This window comes from Amia ocellicauda, chromosome 20, assembly GCF_036373705.1.
Source record: "Amia ocellicauda isolate fAmiCal2 chromosome 20, fAmiCal2.hap1, whole genome shotgun sequence".
Taxonomy (NCBI): domain Eukaryota; kingdom Metazoa; phylum Chordata; class Actinopteri; order Amiiformes; family Amiidae; genus Amia; species Amia ocellicauda.
The window spans coordinates 13,956,223-13,970,456 of record NC_089869.1 but is presented as its reverse complement, the minus strand read 5'-3'; the positions used below and the strand labels follow the sequence as shown (position 1 = coordinate 13,970,456).

General features: G+C 38.0%; 1 protein-coding gene across 1 annotated transcript in view; it reads left to right on the top strand.

Annotated features, from left to right (window-relative positions):
* Positions 1 to 14,234, top strand: part of ddx21 (DEAD (Asp-Glu-Ala-Asp) box helicase 21) — an 18,854-nt gene extending 4,620 nt beyond the window's left edge. Inside the window, exons 3-17 of the mRNA XM_066692922.1 lie at positions 175 to 411; positions 690 to 863; positions 1,300 to 1,375; positions 2,583 to 2,761; positions 3,273 to 3,390; positions 3,746 to 3,931; positions 4,206 to 4,351; positions 9,572 to 9,721; positions 9,932 to 10,093; positions 10,523 to 10,642; positions 10,728 to 10,801; positions 11,182 to 11,341; positions 11,807 to 11,941; positions 12,408 to 12,452; positions 13,767 to 14,234. Of these exons, the coding sequence (XP_066549019.1) occupies positions 175 to 411; positions 690 to 863; positions 1,300 to 1,375; positions 2,583 to 2,761; positions 3,273 to 3,390; positions 3,746 to 3,931; positions 4,206 to 4,351; positions 9,572 to 9,721; positions 9,932 to 10,093; positions 10,523 to 10,642; positions 10,728 to 10,801; positions 11,182 to 11,341; positions 11,807 to 11,941; positions 12,408 to 12,452; positions 13,767 to 14,000 (2,196 nt within the window). The 3' untranslated portion in view covers positions 14,001 to 14,234. The remainder of the gene's footprint in view (positions 1 to 174; positions 412 to 689; positions 864 to 1,299; positions 1,376 to 2,582; positions 2,762 to 3,272; positions 3,391 to 3,745; positions 3,932 to 4,205; positions 4,352 to 9,571; positions 9,722 to 9,931; positions 10,094 to 10,522; positions 10,643 to 10,727; positions 10,802 to 11,181; positions 11,342 to 11,806; positions 11,942 to 12,407; positions 12,453 to 13,766) is intronic.

Below are 14,234 nucleotides of genomic sequence, written 5' to 3'. Positions count from 1 at the left end.
GTATATTAATGTGAGTTAATAGATTGTCAGGCTATAGAAACGCACCTACATGGTATATTGGTAAAATGCAGCCTACATGATTGTAACGCATATGTAGAAAACGGAAAATGATTTGAGCTCCCATGCAGATATCATAAACGAATACTGACGGCTAATATGTATTCCACTTCATAGAAACAGAAGAAAGAAAAATCCAAAGAGGGAAAAAACAAGAAAAACAAGGCAATTATTGAAGAGCAACCCGATGAGTTCAGTCCACCAACTCCCAAAAAGAAAAAGAAAGAGGACACCCTGAATGGAGACTCTGGAAAGAAAAGGAAGTCCAAGCAGGTCAATGGGACCCCCAAAGCGACCACACCATCTCATTCCAGTGAAGAATCCAACACCTCGGACCAGGAAACCGAGCCCAAGGTAAGAGCAGCGGGTCTGCATCGGTCTGTTTGCTTTAAAGTGAATTATACCCTCAGAATAAGTGTCTCTTGGTAATCTTGCTTTATTTGTTTTGACTGACTGGGATGCCCTGTACCATGCTAAAATGGGCATGCCTGCTCCCTCCCCCAAGCAAATAATGAAGGTGATTTTTTAAGAAGTGACATTTGGGAAGGTCAGTCACTTCAAATGTAATAATAAGTGGGGATCCCCAAATGGTCACTTTGTCATTGTTCTGATTTGTTAACCTCTATCAACAGACGAAGAAGAAGAAAAAGAAGAAGGAGAAGGAGCAAGTCCAGCCAAATGCCAATGGAAACTCGGAACCAGAAACGTCAAAGCTGCCCGCCATCTCCTCAGTTAATGGAAAACCACCAGTGGACATGCCATCTCATTCCAGTGAAGAACTGGACAGCGACAGTGACAAAGAAGTGGTATGATACAATCCTACTAACAGTCCAGATGTGCATATTCTCTTGCAGTGGTTTGCAGTGTGTAGTTTGGACAGAAGGTGGCAGCAAGTTCTTGAATTAACTATGTCAGTCAGCTATTTGTGTGTGTGCAGTACTTTCCATCCACGTTTTTTAGAATCTGATCAGACTAATGAAAAACCTCTTGGATGCATTTCTAGTTATTATAGAGGCAGAATGTCTGTCTGTCTCTTTCTTGTTAAAATATTCCATATGAATAAAGGTTTGCTTGCTTTATGTAGTTTTTACAATCTTTTGCTTTGCATAATGCAACATTAAGGTTTGTTTTCTGTAAATTTCAATTTTGACATTCACTAACTACCGTGTAACTTATCAGAACACTGCATAATGTTTAGCCTATGTTCCTAAATCATATTAACCTCTTCCTGTGTTTGTTTAGGAATTGACTCCAGAGCAAAAAGAAGGCGCCTTCTCTAATTTCCGAATCTCCAAAGAGACCATTAAACTGCTTGAAGGTAATAAACATGAAAATAGATCTGCATACTATGTAAAAGAGGCATTTGTAGTGTATTTTGTTAAAACCATTTTCAACTGTTAATGCCCTGACGTACATTTTCTTCCCTTTCTGCACTGTCAGATCGTAAACTTTATTTACATTGCTTCATTGCATGTGTCTTTGTCAGATTCGTATTTATCTAAAACCACAGGGCGTTAAAATGTTAATATTCAATAAGAAACTTAAAAAGAAAATGATGACAGTTGTATATTTATAATGCTGATGTGTACTTTTGACACGTTCTGTAAATTATCATTGAGCGAAATTAAGTTACAATGCGTATTGATTTTTGAAAACATGAATTGTTTAGGGAGAAAGCAAAAGCATAGAGCAGTAACATTTGGCATGACGGCATGCATGTGTTTTCTTAAAACTGTTAACATGGTTACATTTACAAGGATATATGAATGTAACACAGAACAAGGAATTAATTGCGATTCAGGACTATGGGCTCTTTTGCAAATATTGTAGAACTATTATGCAGTTAAGTTTGCATGATCCAACATGCATTTTGCCTGGAGTTCCTGCAATTGGACACTTAGATTAATTTATCAAATGCTTTTATGATTTTAACTGCTTTCAAGTATATGTTTGTATTTTTCTGTCAGCAGTTGGGTCATATTTTAGATTTTATCTGGTCCTTGGCTCGTTACATTCATTGTACAATATAACTGAAACCGGAGAGCAAGCAAAAGCAGACGCATATTTTTCTTTAGGAGGAGGCTCCATGATATTGTTTGCTTTGCAATGAGTGATTTATTGACTAAAAAGATTAAACATTGCATTTGTGTTATATCTTTGGCTATGTGAAGGAGTTATGACTTATGAAAAGCCTATTTATATATTAAAATTTGGAAATAGATTGATAAATCAAGTAAATAATGAGTACAGTACATTTATTCACTATCCAAAATCTACATCAAAGATTTTAAAATGGTTTAGTATTTTCAACTAATACTGGTTGGCGTGTACACAAAAAATAGATGCCTTTTCATTGTGGCATTATACTGGCATGCATTGTGCAATTTGTGCTTTCAGTGGGTGTTTTACAGAATTTTAAAAGTCTCTGAGATGGCTAAACAGGTGTTTTTGTATGAAAGTGATATATGAATGATCAAAACATCCAATCAGTCTCCTTAAACTTCCTACCTAACTCTCTCATGTAGCAAAAGGAGTGACATACTTGTTTGACATCCAAGTGAAAACCTTCAACTCTATATATGATGGAAAAGATGTGGTTGGGCAGGCCAGGACCGGCACGGGAAAAACCTTATCGTTTGCCCTCCCTCTCATTGAGAAACTCCAGTCATCCCAGGAAGAACGCAGGAGAGGAAGACCGCCAAAGGTAAATGAATGTGAGCAGGCCCCATACCCGGGTGCTGTGGGTTGAGGAGTTTGTGGCTTACACTTGCAGAATGTGTTCTAAAGACAAGATTATACTAAATATCTTGTTAGAATTTTCTTGTTACATATTTCATGTCTTGAACTTTTTGTGTAATGGTCTGGAGTGATTCAGTACCAGAATTTTCATGGAAATGCCTGAAAAGCCTGTGCACAATACAATAGGCCAGGACACATTAAACCGCAGGAAAAACATGCTTAAAAGTGCAAATCCTCTATTTTCTTCAATTCTTGATATCAGCTGCACTACCCATGCAGTTGAAATTGTATGTATCAGAAAAATAAGGATTATGAATAAAGAAGCCGTGATCAAAAATGTAAAAATATTGTGTACATGAACCCAGACTGGAAGGGAGATGCGTCTAAAAATCAAAATAAGATCTTAATCTGGTTAGAGACGCATTACCCTCAGTTCTTGTGCATTCATCACTTTTGTCCCCCCACCTTTCTCCTAGGTGCTGGCTCTTGCCCCAACAAGAGAGCTAGCTATTCAAGTTGCCAGAGATTTCAAAGATGTCACAAAGAGACTTTCAGTCGCTTGTTTCTATGGAGGCAGTGCTTACAATGCCCAATGTGAGTTCGTTTTGTTTCGTTTTTTTCTTCCATTGAAAACAAATTGATACATGTCCTCCAGTTTAATTTTTTCTTTTGCCAATTCAGTTTCAATCCAGTCTGATTTTGTCAGGTTTGTATATGGCTTGATATTCTCATAGCAGTTTACTAATGCTTAACACCATAGAAAGACCTCTTGGTTGTGCCAAAGAGGGGATCTATTTTATGGTCATAGTGACAAAGTATCTGCATAGGGTTTTGTTTGTGGTTAAGTCACTCTCAGTAATGGGAATATATATTTACTGATCACGAAGATCCTTTGAAAGTTTAGTTCTCGTTCTCTAGCTAAACTGATTTTCTTTATCTTTTTCAATAGTTGATAGCATTCGCAATGGCATTGATATCCTGGTGGGAACCCCGGGCCGAATTAAAGACCATCTCCAAAATCACAAGCTGGACCTGTCCCAGCTGAAGCATGTGATCCTGGATGAAGTAGACCAGATGTTGGACATGGGCTTTGCAGAGCAGGTAGAGGAGATTCTGGGCACTGCCTACAAAAAAGGTAATTAAGATTTATATATTGAAAGTTTTTAGAGATTCATTTATATACCTGAGCATCTTTGTCTGTGGTAGCTCAAATTACATTCATGAAACTCTTGGGCAGGTTCAAGAAGCCTTATATTATGTGTTGCTAAGAGTGTTATTTTGTAAGAAGTTGTTAATTTGTTTTAAATCCCTGTTGGGATTCTGTCTATTTTAAAAGCCTGATGGCAGTGTCTATACTCAACTGCAAATTTTATGCCCTTCAGCACTGATGCAGGATTGTTTTTTCTCAGATTCAGAAAGCAACCCACAGACTCTGCTTTTTTCTGCCACGTGTCCTCATTGGGTATACGATGTGGCCAAGAAGTACATGAGACCCGGCTATGAGCACGTTGATCTCATTGGTAAAAAGACCCAGAAGACTGCCACCACTGTAGAAGTAAGTATCTCCACATGTGCTGGCAAACCCCACCTGTGTGTGCACTAAATACTGGGAGCTCTCTGGTTTTATCCCAAAGAACTTTCCCATTTCTTTAGGGCTGCAGCTATCGAGTATTATGATGATCGATTATTCTAGGCATAAAACGATAGATTTGAATAATCGCGATTCTTATGGAGTCCTGGTGTCAACATGGCATCCTATTCTTGACTTTGCCAAACTCTGTAAATATAGGGCTCTGATTACTGGGGGGGAAAGAAACTTGCAGCAGGGGCTTGCCCTGAGGAGGACAAGAAATTTTACATTACACTTAACCACTTCAACTCCAGATGAAAAAACAAAAACCCTTCCCAGGTACCACATTTTGAAAATAATGATAATGATTTAATGCCTGAAATTGCTTTAAAATGTAAATGTATGATGAATTAAATACAAAATAAATTACCACATTGTTTTTCATTACCCCTTTATGCTCCTGTGTACTAAATATTCATGTTCAGTAAAGAGATAAGTAAAGATTTTCTTATGTTTGAACAAAGAAAACAATGCAAATGCATTTTTATTTTATACTTTATAATAAATAACAAACTTTTGTAATAAAAACAATACACTAAAATGAAAATAAAAGTATTAAACAATACACTGACTACTAATACACTGGAACTCATGAAAATAAACTACACTGAAACACAAATGAAGATAATACACTCAAATGCTATAGTAAACAATGAATCGTAATTCTCAATTAAAACTCTGTCTATCAAAACCTGTGCCATCAGCGGCTTGCTCTGTGCAGTGTCTTGAAATGTTCAATACAATAAGCTTGGAAGGATGGGCTAGAAGTGCTCTACAAGGATCTGCGCAGCATTGTGATGGATCTGGTTGCCTTGTTTTCAGCACTATTTTCTGAACGTATCTCACCACAGCACTGTATAGCTCATACAAAAAACGAGATAAACTACCCCTAAACAAGTACAACTAAAAATAAAACAAACAATAATAATATAAAACTGTATTTATATACTTGTAAAAGTTGAATGGGTTGCCACAATAGACCGAAGACTTCTAGATGCTCACAGATACATGGAGGCTCTAAACAACATGCGTTAGGATAAAAACATGGCATGATCGACATCCCCGGCTTTCAATTCACATTCTAGAGTATCAACACTGGCTTTGGGAATGACCTGAAACTACGTGGTACTGAAGGTTTTCATTTGACGTGTGCGTACATCATGGTGGTATTGAAGTGGTTAAATGCTCAGCCCTGTTGTCTTCCATAGCGCCCAGACACTACATATGTTTCAAAAGTCTATATCTAAAATTTTACGTAGAATTTGACATAACTGAAACGTGCACATTAACAACATCTTCCATCGCAGTGCACGTATGTATATCCCACATAACTTAAAAATTACTTTACACGTAAACCTGAGTTTCCCAGCTTAAATCAATTAATTTGTTCAATGCTGCAGCTGTCGGTGCACAAGCATTGGCGAGAAACCAGTTGATTTTAACTGGGAAATTCTGGTGTGCTTGTATTCAAAAGTCACTTAAGTTATTATTTACATGTGGCAAACTGTGTCTACGTGCGCCACGATTGAAGACAGGTGTAGGATTAAATGCATGTTTCGGTATGTCAAATTCGATGTCTAATTTTGGATATAGACTTTTGCATACATTAGCATGAGAGAAAAGTTTACATTGGAGGCAAGAGTAAATGTGCTGACGAAAGTATTGCAATTTCACAATTAACACAGTTGCCCTAACTAGCAACGCTTCAGAAAATTACCATGCACTTTGTTTGTCAAGCTCGTCGGATGTGTTCTTTTGGAAAGATAATTCTGATTCACACAGTCCACAAAGCACCGTAGTTATTCTCTCTCTTATAAATACTCCCACAGTTTCGATGCTTTTGCCCGAATTTTGTTTAGTGCGGTAGGCTGGCTGCGACACGCAGGTTCACACATTTTTCTAGTGAGGCACACAGGTGGATGACAAACCAAGTGATGCATTACTGCAACCTGCTGCTGTTTGGATTTAAACTGTTCTCACACAGAGCCAGGAATACAGGCCATGGATATTAGGTGAAAGTGCTCAGATCAAGGATATTAATAAGAATGGTTATGATACAGGCAACGTAGCTAAATGACTTCGACGGCTGAAATAGAAGTTGAATAAGTCAACTAATCGTTGCAGCCCTACATTTCTTTGAAAGCTGGTCTAAGTGTAGAATTACTGAACAAGAAAGGGTTTTTAAGGCTTAAAGGTTATTATGTGCATAACGGTAGCCTGAAGTGAATTATAAAATAGGAATTTGTTTGAAGATGCCATGTTTTATCAGTAATATGCTTTGGAAGGTCTCCGTTTTAATTCAGATTTTTAAGGTTTGTTTTGTTTGAATGATTTAAAAAAAATTAAAAAACTCTACCCTCTAGCATTCTACTTTATGAAAACACAATGGAAAACTGTTTTCTTAGATTTTAAAAAATAATTTAAATGCGTCTATATTGAGGAGAGAGAACCTCACAGTTCTAGGTATGCGTCTCTGAAGTAACTGCAATTGCCAAACCAATTATAATTCAATGTACACTTCACAATTTTCTTCTAAAAACACATTTTTGCAGAACAATATCACCATACTTCGAACTGAGCTACTCTACATGGAAGCACATAAAACAACCTTCACTGTTATTGTGCCTCAGTCTGATCGAATGGCAGCCTGCCATTGACTCATTACTTTGGCGTAATAGCTTACAGCTATGGAACTGAAGCCTTTTAGTGTGTTATGCAAGGAAAACTGCATTTTTACCCTTGTGTTACAATATGCAGTAAGGCTTAAGTAATGTTGTCAAATATTATTTATAGGGCAAAACAAAATGCCAAACTGCCTGTAGGGGTGAAACCTGATATAAGAAACAAACCAGAAAAACATTACCTGCTGTTCAATAGAATTTGATTAGCATCTGAAGTAACTTTTAAATAAAGTCAGACCATGATGGTTTCTTGGCCAGATTTTACTGAACACAATTTAAAAGTAGTTTGTGCAGTTTTATGAAAACTCAAGCTCATTATTTAGAAAGCATGCAACTTCTACAGAGGCATTATGCTAACGCACAGGAAGAGGGTGAGGAAAATGGCACATCTGTGTTTTTGTTTTTTCCTCTTCATAAAACAAGATTGTGCCACCTAATAAAACAATAAACAAACCAAACCTGTTAACTGCATTATAGTCTGCCGATTGACATTATCTTTGAAAAATAGTTGAATTCAATAGTTAATTCAAAGTTTTTATTTTTTGGAAAAATCTTGTGGTTACAGATATTCCCAGAAAACATTAGTAAACTGTAGGTTTTAGTAAACTAAAATAAAAACTCTGAAGTATTGGTTTGGTGCTACAACTTGAATAACTGCATTTTCAGCCTTGATCATAAACTTGTTGAAATAATTTCTCTAATTCCAGTGCATATGGATTCCTCATAAAATTGGCTCCAAAAATCTTGAATTGGCACTATCCTGACTTTGTAACCGATGTATAAATACATTAAATACAGCAAATGGAGTACCTGTAATTTTTTTAGAATAATATTCTGATACTCCTTACAGATACTTACAAGTTGCAAATCGGGGTAGAAAGATTATTTGCCTTGCTGTCTGTGTATCTCGTATGCATTTCATCCAAGCTATTTTCATTACAAATATACAAACATTGAATGCAAAGAATATCTGAGGTTTTATATCTTAACAGTACCCTTTTGTCATGTGTCTAAACCACTTTTAGTGTTATTAATTATAAATATGACCTGGAATATAGGTTTGTGGCTGTGGCTGGAACCATGGTGAAGTGATATTCCGTTTACACAGCATAAAATTGTACAGGTTCAGACATGATTGTTTTTACGCTCAAACATGGAAATGCTTTTCATAATTGATCTACATGATGGTATTTAGATGATGTTAAGAAATAAGATTAAAACAACATAAGTTCCCTGGAATCATACTTCTGCTGTTACAAGTTATGGTATCAGTCATTCCAAGAATTTAGTAATTGTCCTGAGGAGTTCTACAGAACACTTTGTCATGTGACATTCCAACTTGTAAAACCAGTCTTTTTGTCAAGATCCATATGGTAAATACTTGGACTTGGCACTTGAAACAAAGTTCAAGACTCTATTCTTTGTGTAATATACAAATTTATGGTATTACAAATAATAAGGTAACAAGTAATAAAGATGGTCTTGACTGGAAAACATTTTGAAGCTTCAAAACTAAAAAAGATAAAAGGCTTTTCAGTGTATTTCACTTCAGAGCATATTATTAAACAGCACAGTCGGAAAGATTCCAGAACTTCTTGGGAAAGACCTTTTGTGTGGGCTGTTTACACCAAATGTAGATGTGACGTGCACACATTCCTTGTCTTAACTAGCTTCTGAAAAATAGAGACTTTATTCAGAGCCTTTCAGTTAAAAGCACGTTGTTGATGCAGTAGGTCTTCCTAAACTGCATTTTTTTTTTTCAGGTGCTTGGGGATTCTGACGTAAAATTATAGATGCATCTGACATTTAATGTTTATGCATATCACAAGTAATGTTTCAGACTTATTTCAGATTGTTTCATGATTTTTTTCAGAGCAAGAAATATTTCTGTAAAATGATTGTTCAATCTAAATGCACCGGAAACATGTAGACAATTGTCTTATCAGTTGAACTTTCCAATTAAGTACATAGATCAATGGAGTTCAACCTCCTGTACTTCAAATAATTGTATTGCTGTTTGGGGGAGTATTATTATTATTTTTTTGCGTGGCAGTTGTTTTTCTTTCAGATTTATTAGTTTTTATTTTGCTTTGTTTCAGACAGTGAAAAGTTGATCCAACTAGTGCTTGCCAGTTGTGGTTAGCGGTTCCTGTATCGTATTACTATTAGACTTGAGTTAAACTGACTGATGCCAATCATTCAATTGAGTAGGTATTTGTTTACATGTTGTGGGCACTTCCTCCTGGTAATATGAGGCTGTTAGGTCTTGCAATAATTATTTAATTCCTTAGACTGACAACACAAGCCACAGGAATTGCAGAACTTAATTTTTTTTGTTTGTGTTTATTTTTTCTTGTCACCAAGAAGTCACCATCATTCTATCTTGATCCATCTGTATAGTGATTATTAAAGTGTACACCCCCTTGAATTTTTGGGATATTTACCTTTCTGCTTTCCTCTGTAGCACTTAGCCATCGAATGCCATTGGTCCCAGCGGGCAGCGGTGCTTGGTGATGTCATCCAGGTGTACAGCGGCAGCCATGGACGAAGCATTATCTTCTGTGAAACCAAGAAAGAAGCCAATGAGCTGGCACTCAATGCTTCCATCAAGCAGGTGCCCTGATTTCTGTTTAATTCGTGCATATTTTTGAGTATATATATTTTGTAATCTTCTTGAATATTTTACTTAAATTAGGAAGCATCACCTTCAGTAAAGCTGTAGTTTTTAAAGGAATTGTACAAGTCACTTTGAGCATTCTCTGCTATTGTGTGCTATAACATTGACGCTCCCTCACTTTGCTCTTTGTGTCGCTGTTGTGTGCAGGATGCCCAGTCTTTACATGGGGACATCCCACAGAAACAGAGAGAGATCACACTGAAGGGCTTTAGGAACGGATCCTTTGAAGTGCTGGTAGCCACAAATGTTGCCGCTCGAGGTCTGGACATTCCAGAGGTTGACTTGGTCATACAGTGTTCGCCACCAAAGGTAAGAAATTGGCAAGCGATGGGTCTAAATTATACCTTTCTTGTGCTAGATTTCCTCTTCAGGTCAAATCAGAATTTAGTCCTACCAGTAAATCACAATTTACAGACCTGTACCTTATTTCAGTTTAATTTGTGGACGGAAGCCATTTTTCCTCCAGGAACCTTGAAATACAAGACGAGGCCTACTTGATTTGAAAGTTTAGCATTGTGAACTAGTTTGACATTTTATAAACTTCTTGAACATTAACACATTTATAGAAGTCAGTATTGAGGGAAGACAAATCTAGAGGTTGATCTTTTAATTCAGGGTGTTCCATGGTGTTCTTCAGGCTAATACAGATTGATCATAATAGTTTCTTGGGACTGACAAAGTTTGAAGGTGGACGTTCAAAATAATTGGCTATATCTGACTGAAAACCTGTTTCCTCAGGATGTGGAGTCTTATATCCATCGTTCAGGTCGGACTGGCAGGGCTGGGCGTACTGGAGTTTGCATCTGCTTCTACCAGCGCAGAGAGGAGGAGCAGCTCAGATACGTGGAGATGAAGGCCGTACGTTCTGTGCTGTGTGTACATTCGAGTGTTTGTATAACCTGCCGACATGTTTATCTTCATCAATCTTCATCTTCTCTTTTAGGGCATAACATTTAAGCGAGTCGGTGTCCCAAGTGCCAATGAAATCATCAAGGCTTCCAGTAAAGATGCAGTAAAGTATGCTGGTTTATTACTACTTATATAATGACCATCTCTTAATGCTGTGGCATATCACACGCGCGCACACGCACACTCCACACCCTTCTTGGGTTTCTTGAGAATCATTACTCCTAATTAGAATTTTTATAGGTTTCTCAGCACATGCCCTTATCCAGTGCACAGGTTTTTACAAGAAGCATTCACAACACATTATAAAATGTATTAAATGCATTAAATGTAAAATACAATAAGAATACCTCCTGGTGCAAAGGAGCTAAAATAAATCCAGAACACCATAGAGATTATCCCTGGTGTGTGCCAAGCAGTAGGGCAGACATGAAAAGTGAAAAGTGCTCAAACAAAAGTGTGTGGTTGTTAACTGTTCTGTTGATTGACAGGTTTCTGGATTCCGTGCCCCCAGCTGCCATCGAGTATTTCCGCGTGGCAGCGGAGAAGCTGGTGGAGGAGCGGGGGGCCGTTGAGGCCCTGGCTGCTGCCTTGGCACACATGTCCGGGGCCACTGCCATCGAACAGCGCTCCCTGCTCAACTCTGACGCGGTGCGTATAATAACCACGTTTGCTTTGTATTTGTATCCCTGAAACCGCTCAACAGTTTAGTATCGGTGTCGCTCTGTTCAGAAGTATATACAATCATCATTAGTTGACAAGCATGTTCCCAAAATTAAATCAGCCCAGGATTATTATGTTACAGCATCAAAATGTCACCTGCTTTGACATGCCTCAATGGTGTTCAGTTCCCCTACAGCAGTGCAGGTTAACCACAATGGCTTGGCTAAATAACTAATTGCTTCCATTTAAACATATCCTCTTCATTGCTCACCTGCTGACTTGCAGGGAAGTGTACTTGCTTTAGCAGATTTACTTCAGAAAGTCTCTAAACACCTGAATGGATTGTGCAGTAAATTTTCACCAGCTCACTCTATATGAACATACTGATGCTGGGAAGAAGCTCCCCCTGGTTTGAATGAAGTCCATTCCTGTCTGACCCAGTCGTCTTTCCAGGGCTTTGTAACCATGATGATGACCTGCTCTGTAGAAATGCATAACATCGGCTATGCTTGGAGGGGCCTGAAAGAACAGCTCGGCGAGGATATGGAAAGCAAGATCCAGAGGATGAAATTCTTAAAGGGCAAGACTGTGAGTATTGCTCCTTGTAGGTTATTGTTCTTTTAAGGTTATTATGTATGAATAAGCCCTCTACTTCAAAATGTGAGGTGTTACACTGTTCAAATTGAATTCCTGAGGAGCCTTTAGGAGTAAATCTTCAAATCAGCTTCACAAGCTTCCTTGGGTTCTTTGTGACATTTGGAAGTCAAACTTATTGGCTTCATTCAACTATTAAAATGGTTTAACTTCCAAAAAGGTGGAGAATAAGTGTCTTTATATAGTTTTATTTAACTTGACATGTCTAATGGTTTTTAAATATGACAAAGCTCTGATTAGATCAGTTTTCCAGTGGGGAGTTGTAACGTTATACCCCTTATCTGGCGTCTTGTAATACTCCTCAAAGAACAATGGTGCAGTAATCATTATTGACATCTTTGTCTGACCAGAAGTCTTCTTTAGTACTGAAAGACTAATGTCTGGATATTTTCTTTTTCAGGGTGTGTGCTTTGATGTTCCTACAGATAATGTGAAGGAAATCCAGGTATTCCAAGCTTTTAATTTACTTTATTATGCAGTCTTTGTATGTGGTGACCTAGTCCGAGTGACTCACTGAAACGTAATCTAAATCTGTTTTGTTTGTAACAAAGAGACCAAGTTCATACAGGTGTACTGCCATTAAATCTGAATGCTGTGCAGAAATCCTTCATTTGGCCAGGTTAATTTACAAGCTTGTCTGCAGTGTGCATGTTCGTATTGCTTTACACGTTTGTGCTTAATAAGCTGAACACCGAAGCTCATCAGGAGTGATGCGACTGCTTCATGTTTCACAACTGTGTAAATGCTGAAAGTCTTTCATTTGGTGTGGATTGCTAGGCCAGCTTTTAACTGAAGACATCTTCAAAGCCTACTGTGAATCTGTCCTTGTGACAGTTGAGGGATAACGAGTGATCACTTAACCAAGTCGAGTGTTGGGTTATTTTCTGATTATGCTCTTTATTTTGTAGTTCCTTTTTTGAGTTGAGAATTGCTTAGAATTCTCTGTCCTAAATTATCATATAGATCAATCGAGGAATAGATCTATGTAACTGTCCATTGGCAAAGAATGGCTAGAATGCATCTGGAAGAAATTAAAATCATTTGAAAGGAAATCTTGTGCTCCAGAGCAAAGTATTTGACCAGTGCATGCTGCCAGTGCTATCAATGTGAGATTAAGCACAAAAATTACACAAACACAATCAACACACAAAAGCATGGAAAGATATGTGCTTGGAGTAACAAGAGACCCAAAAACAAATGATGGATCCAACAACAAACGGAGGCATGTGATGTCACGGTAAGGAAAGGGTGATCATGTGAAAATGGCCATGGACTGCATTGCAAAAAATATATAGATCTGAGACGGACTAAAGGTGCTACAGAATGCATCCCAAGAAGTGAAAAACGCCCAAGACAATGACCTCAAGGAAGATGGGAAGATGAAATTGGGAGCTTTGCAGGCATGGAAGAGAGACCGAACGAAGTGAGGGGAAGCCTCTTGGGTAGGCCTTCACCCAGCAGTGGATCAACCAAGGCAGATGCTGCTGCTGCTACAGCTCTGGAAAAAATTGAGACCACTGCAAAATTATCGGTTGCCATACATGTAGAGATGCTGATTTAAGGAAAAATTGCAGTGGTCTCAATTTTTGTCTGGAGCTGTACATGTGTATAGTACAGATATTTAATTCACTGAATAGCATAAGCAATTCCTTTGAAATGTGTAGATGCATCTAGGAAATAAAGTGCTGATTTCAGAATCTGCAGAAGATTAACCTGTTGTTGACCAGGCTTTGTTAATAATGGAAATGTTTCTGAACAGGAAATGTGGCAAGATTCTCGGCGCTGGCAGCTGTCCATAGCAACGGAGCTTCCTGATCTGGAGGAGGTCAAGCGCAGTACGGACCAAGGCCTTCGCGGGTCTGGGGGGAGGTACTTCAGAGGTGGCGGAAGAGGAGGGGGAGGAAGAGGCGGAAGAGGAGGCAGAGGTGACCGGTTCAACAACAACAGAAGGGGGGGCCAGAAAAGAAGCTTTGGCCAAGCATTTGACTATTAAACTGCAACTCGTGGACTGATAATATTTTTGCCACTTTAGATATCGCCAGTCAGTGGCAGTCTGGAGAACTGCAACTTCTTTCCTCAAAAAATAAAAATAACAAAACATTAAAAAAATTGCAAAAAAGTCATTTTACCTAGAAACCTGTAAGTTATGACAATTGCATTGCGATTACATCTTATATAAGCCCATTCACTGTCGAATGAGATGAAAATAAAGGTGTCTTCAAATATA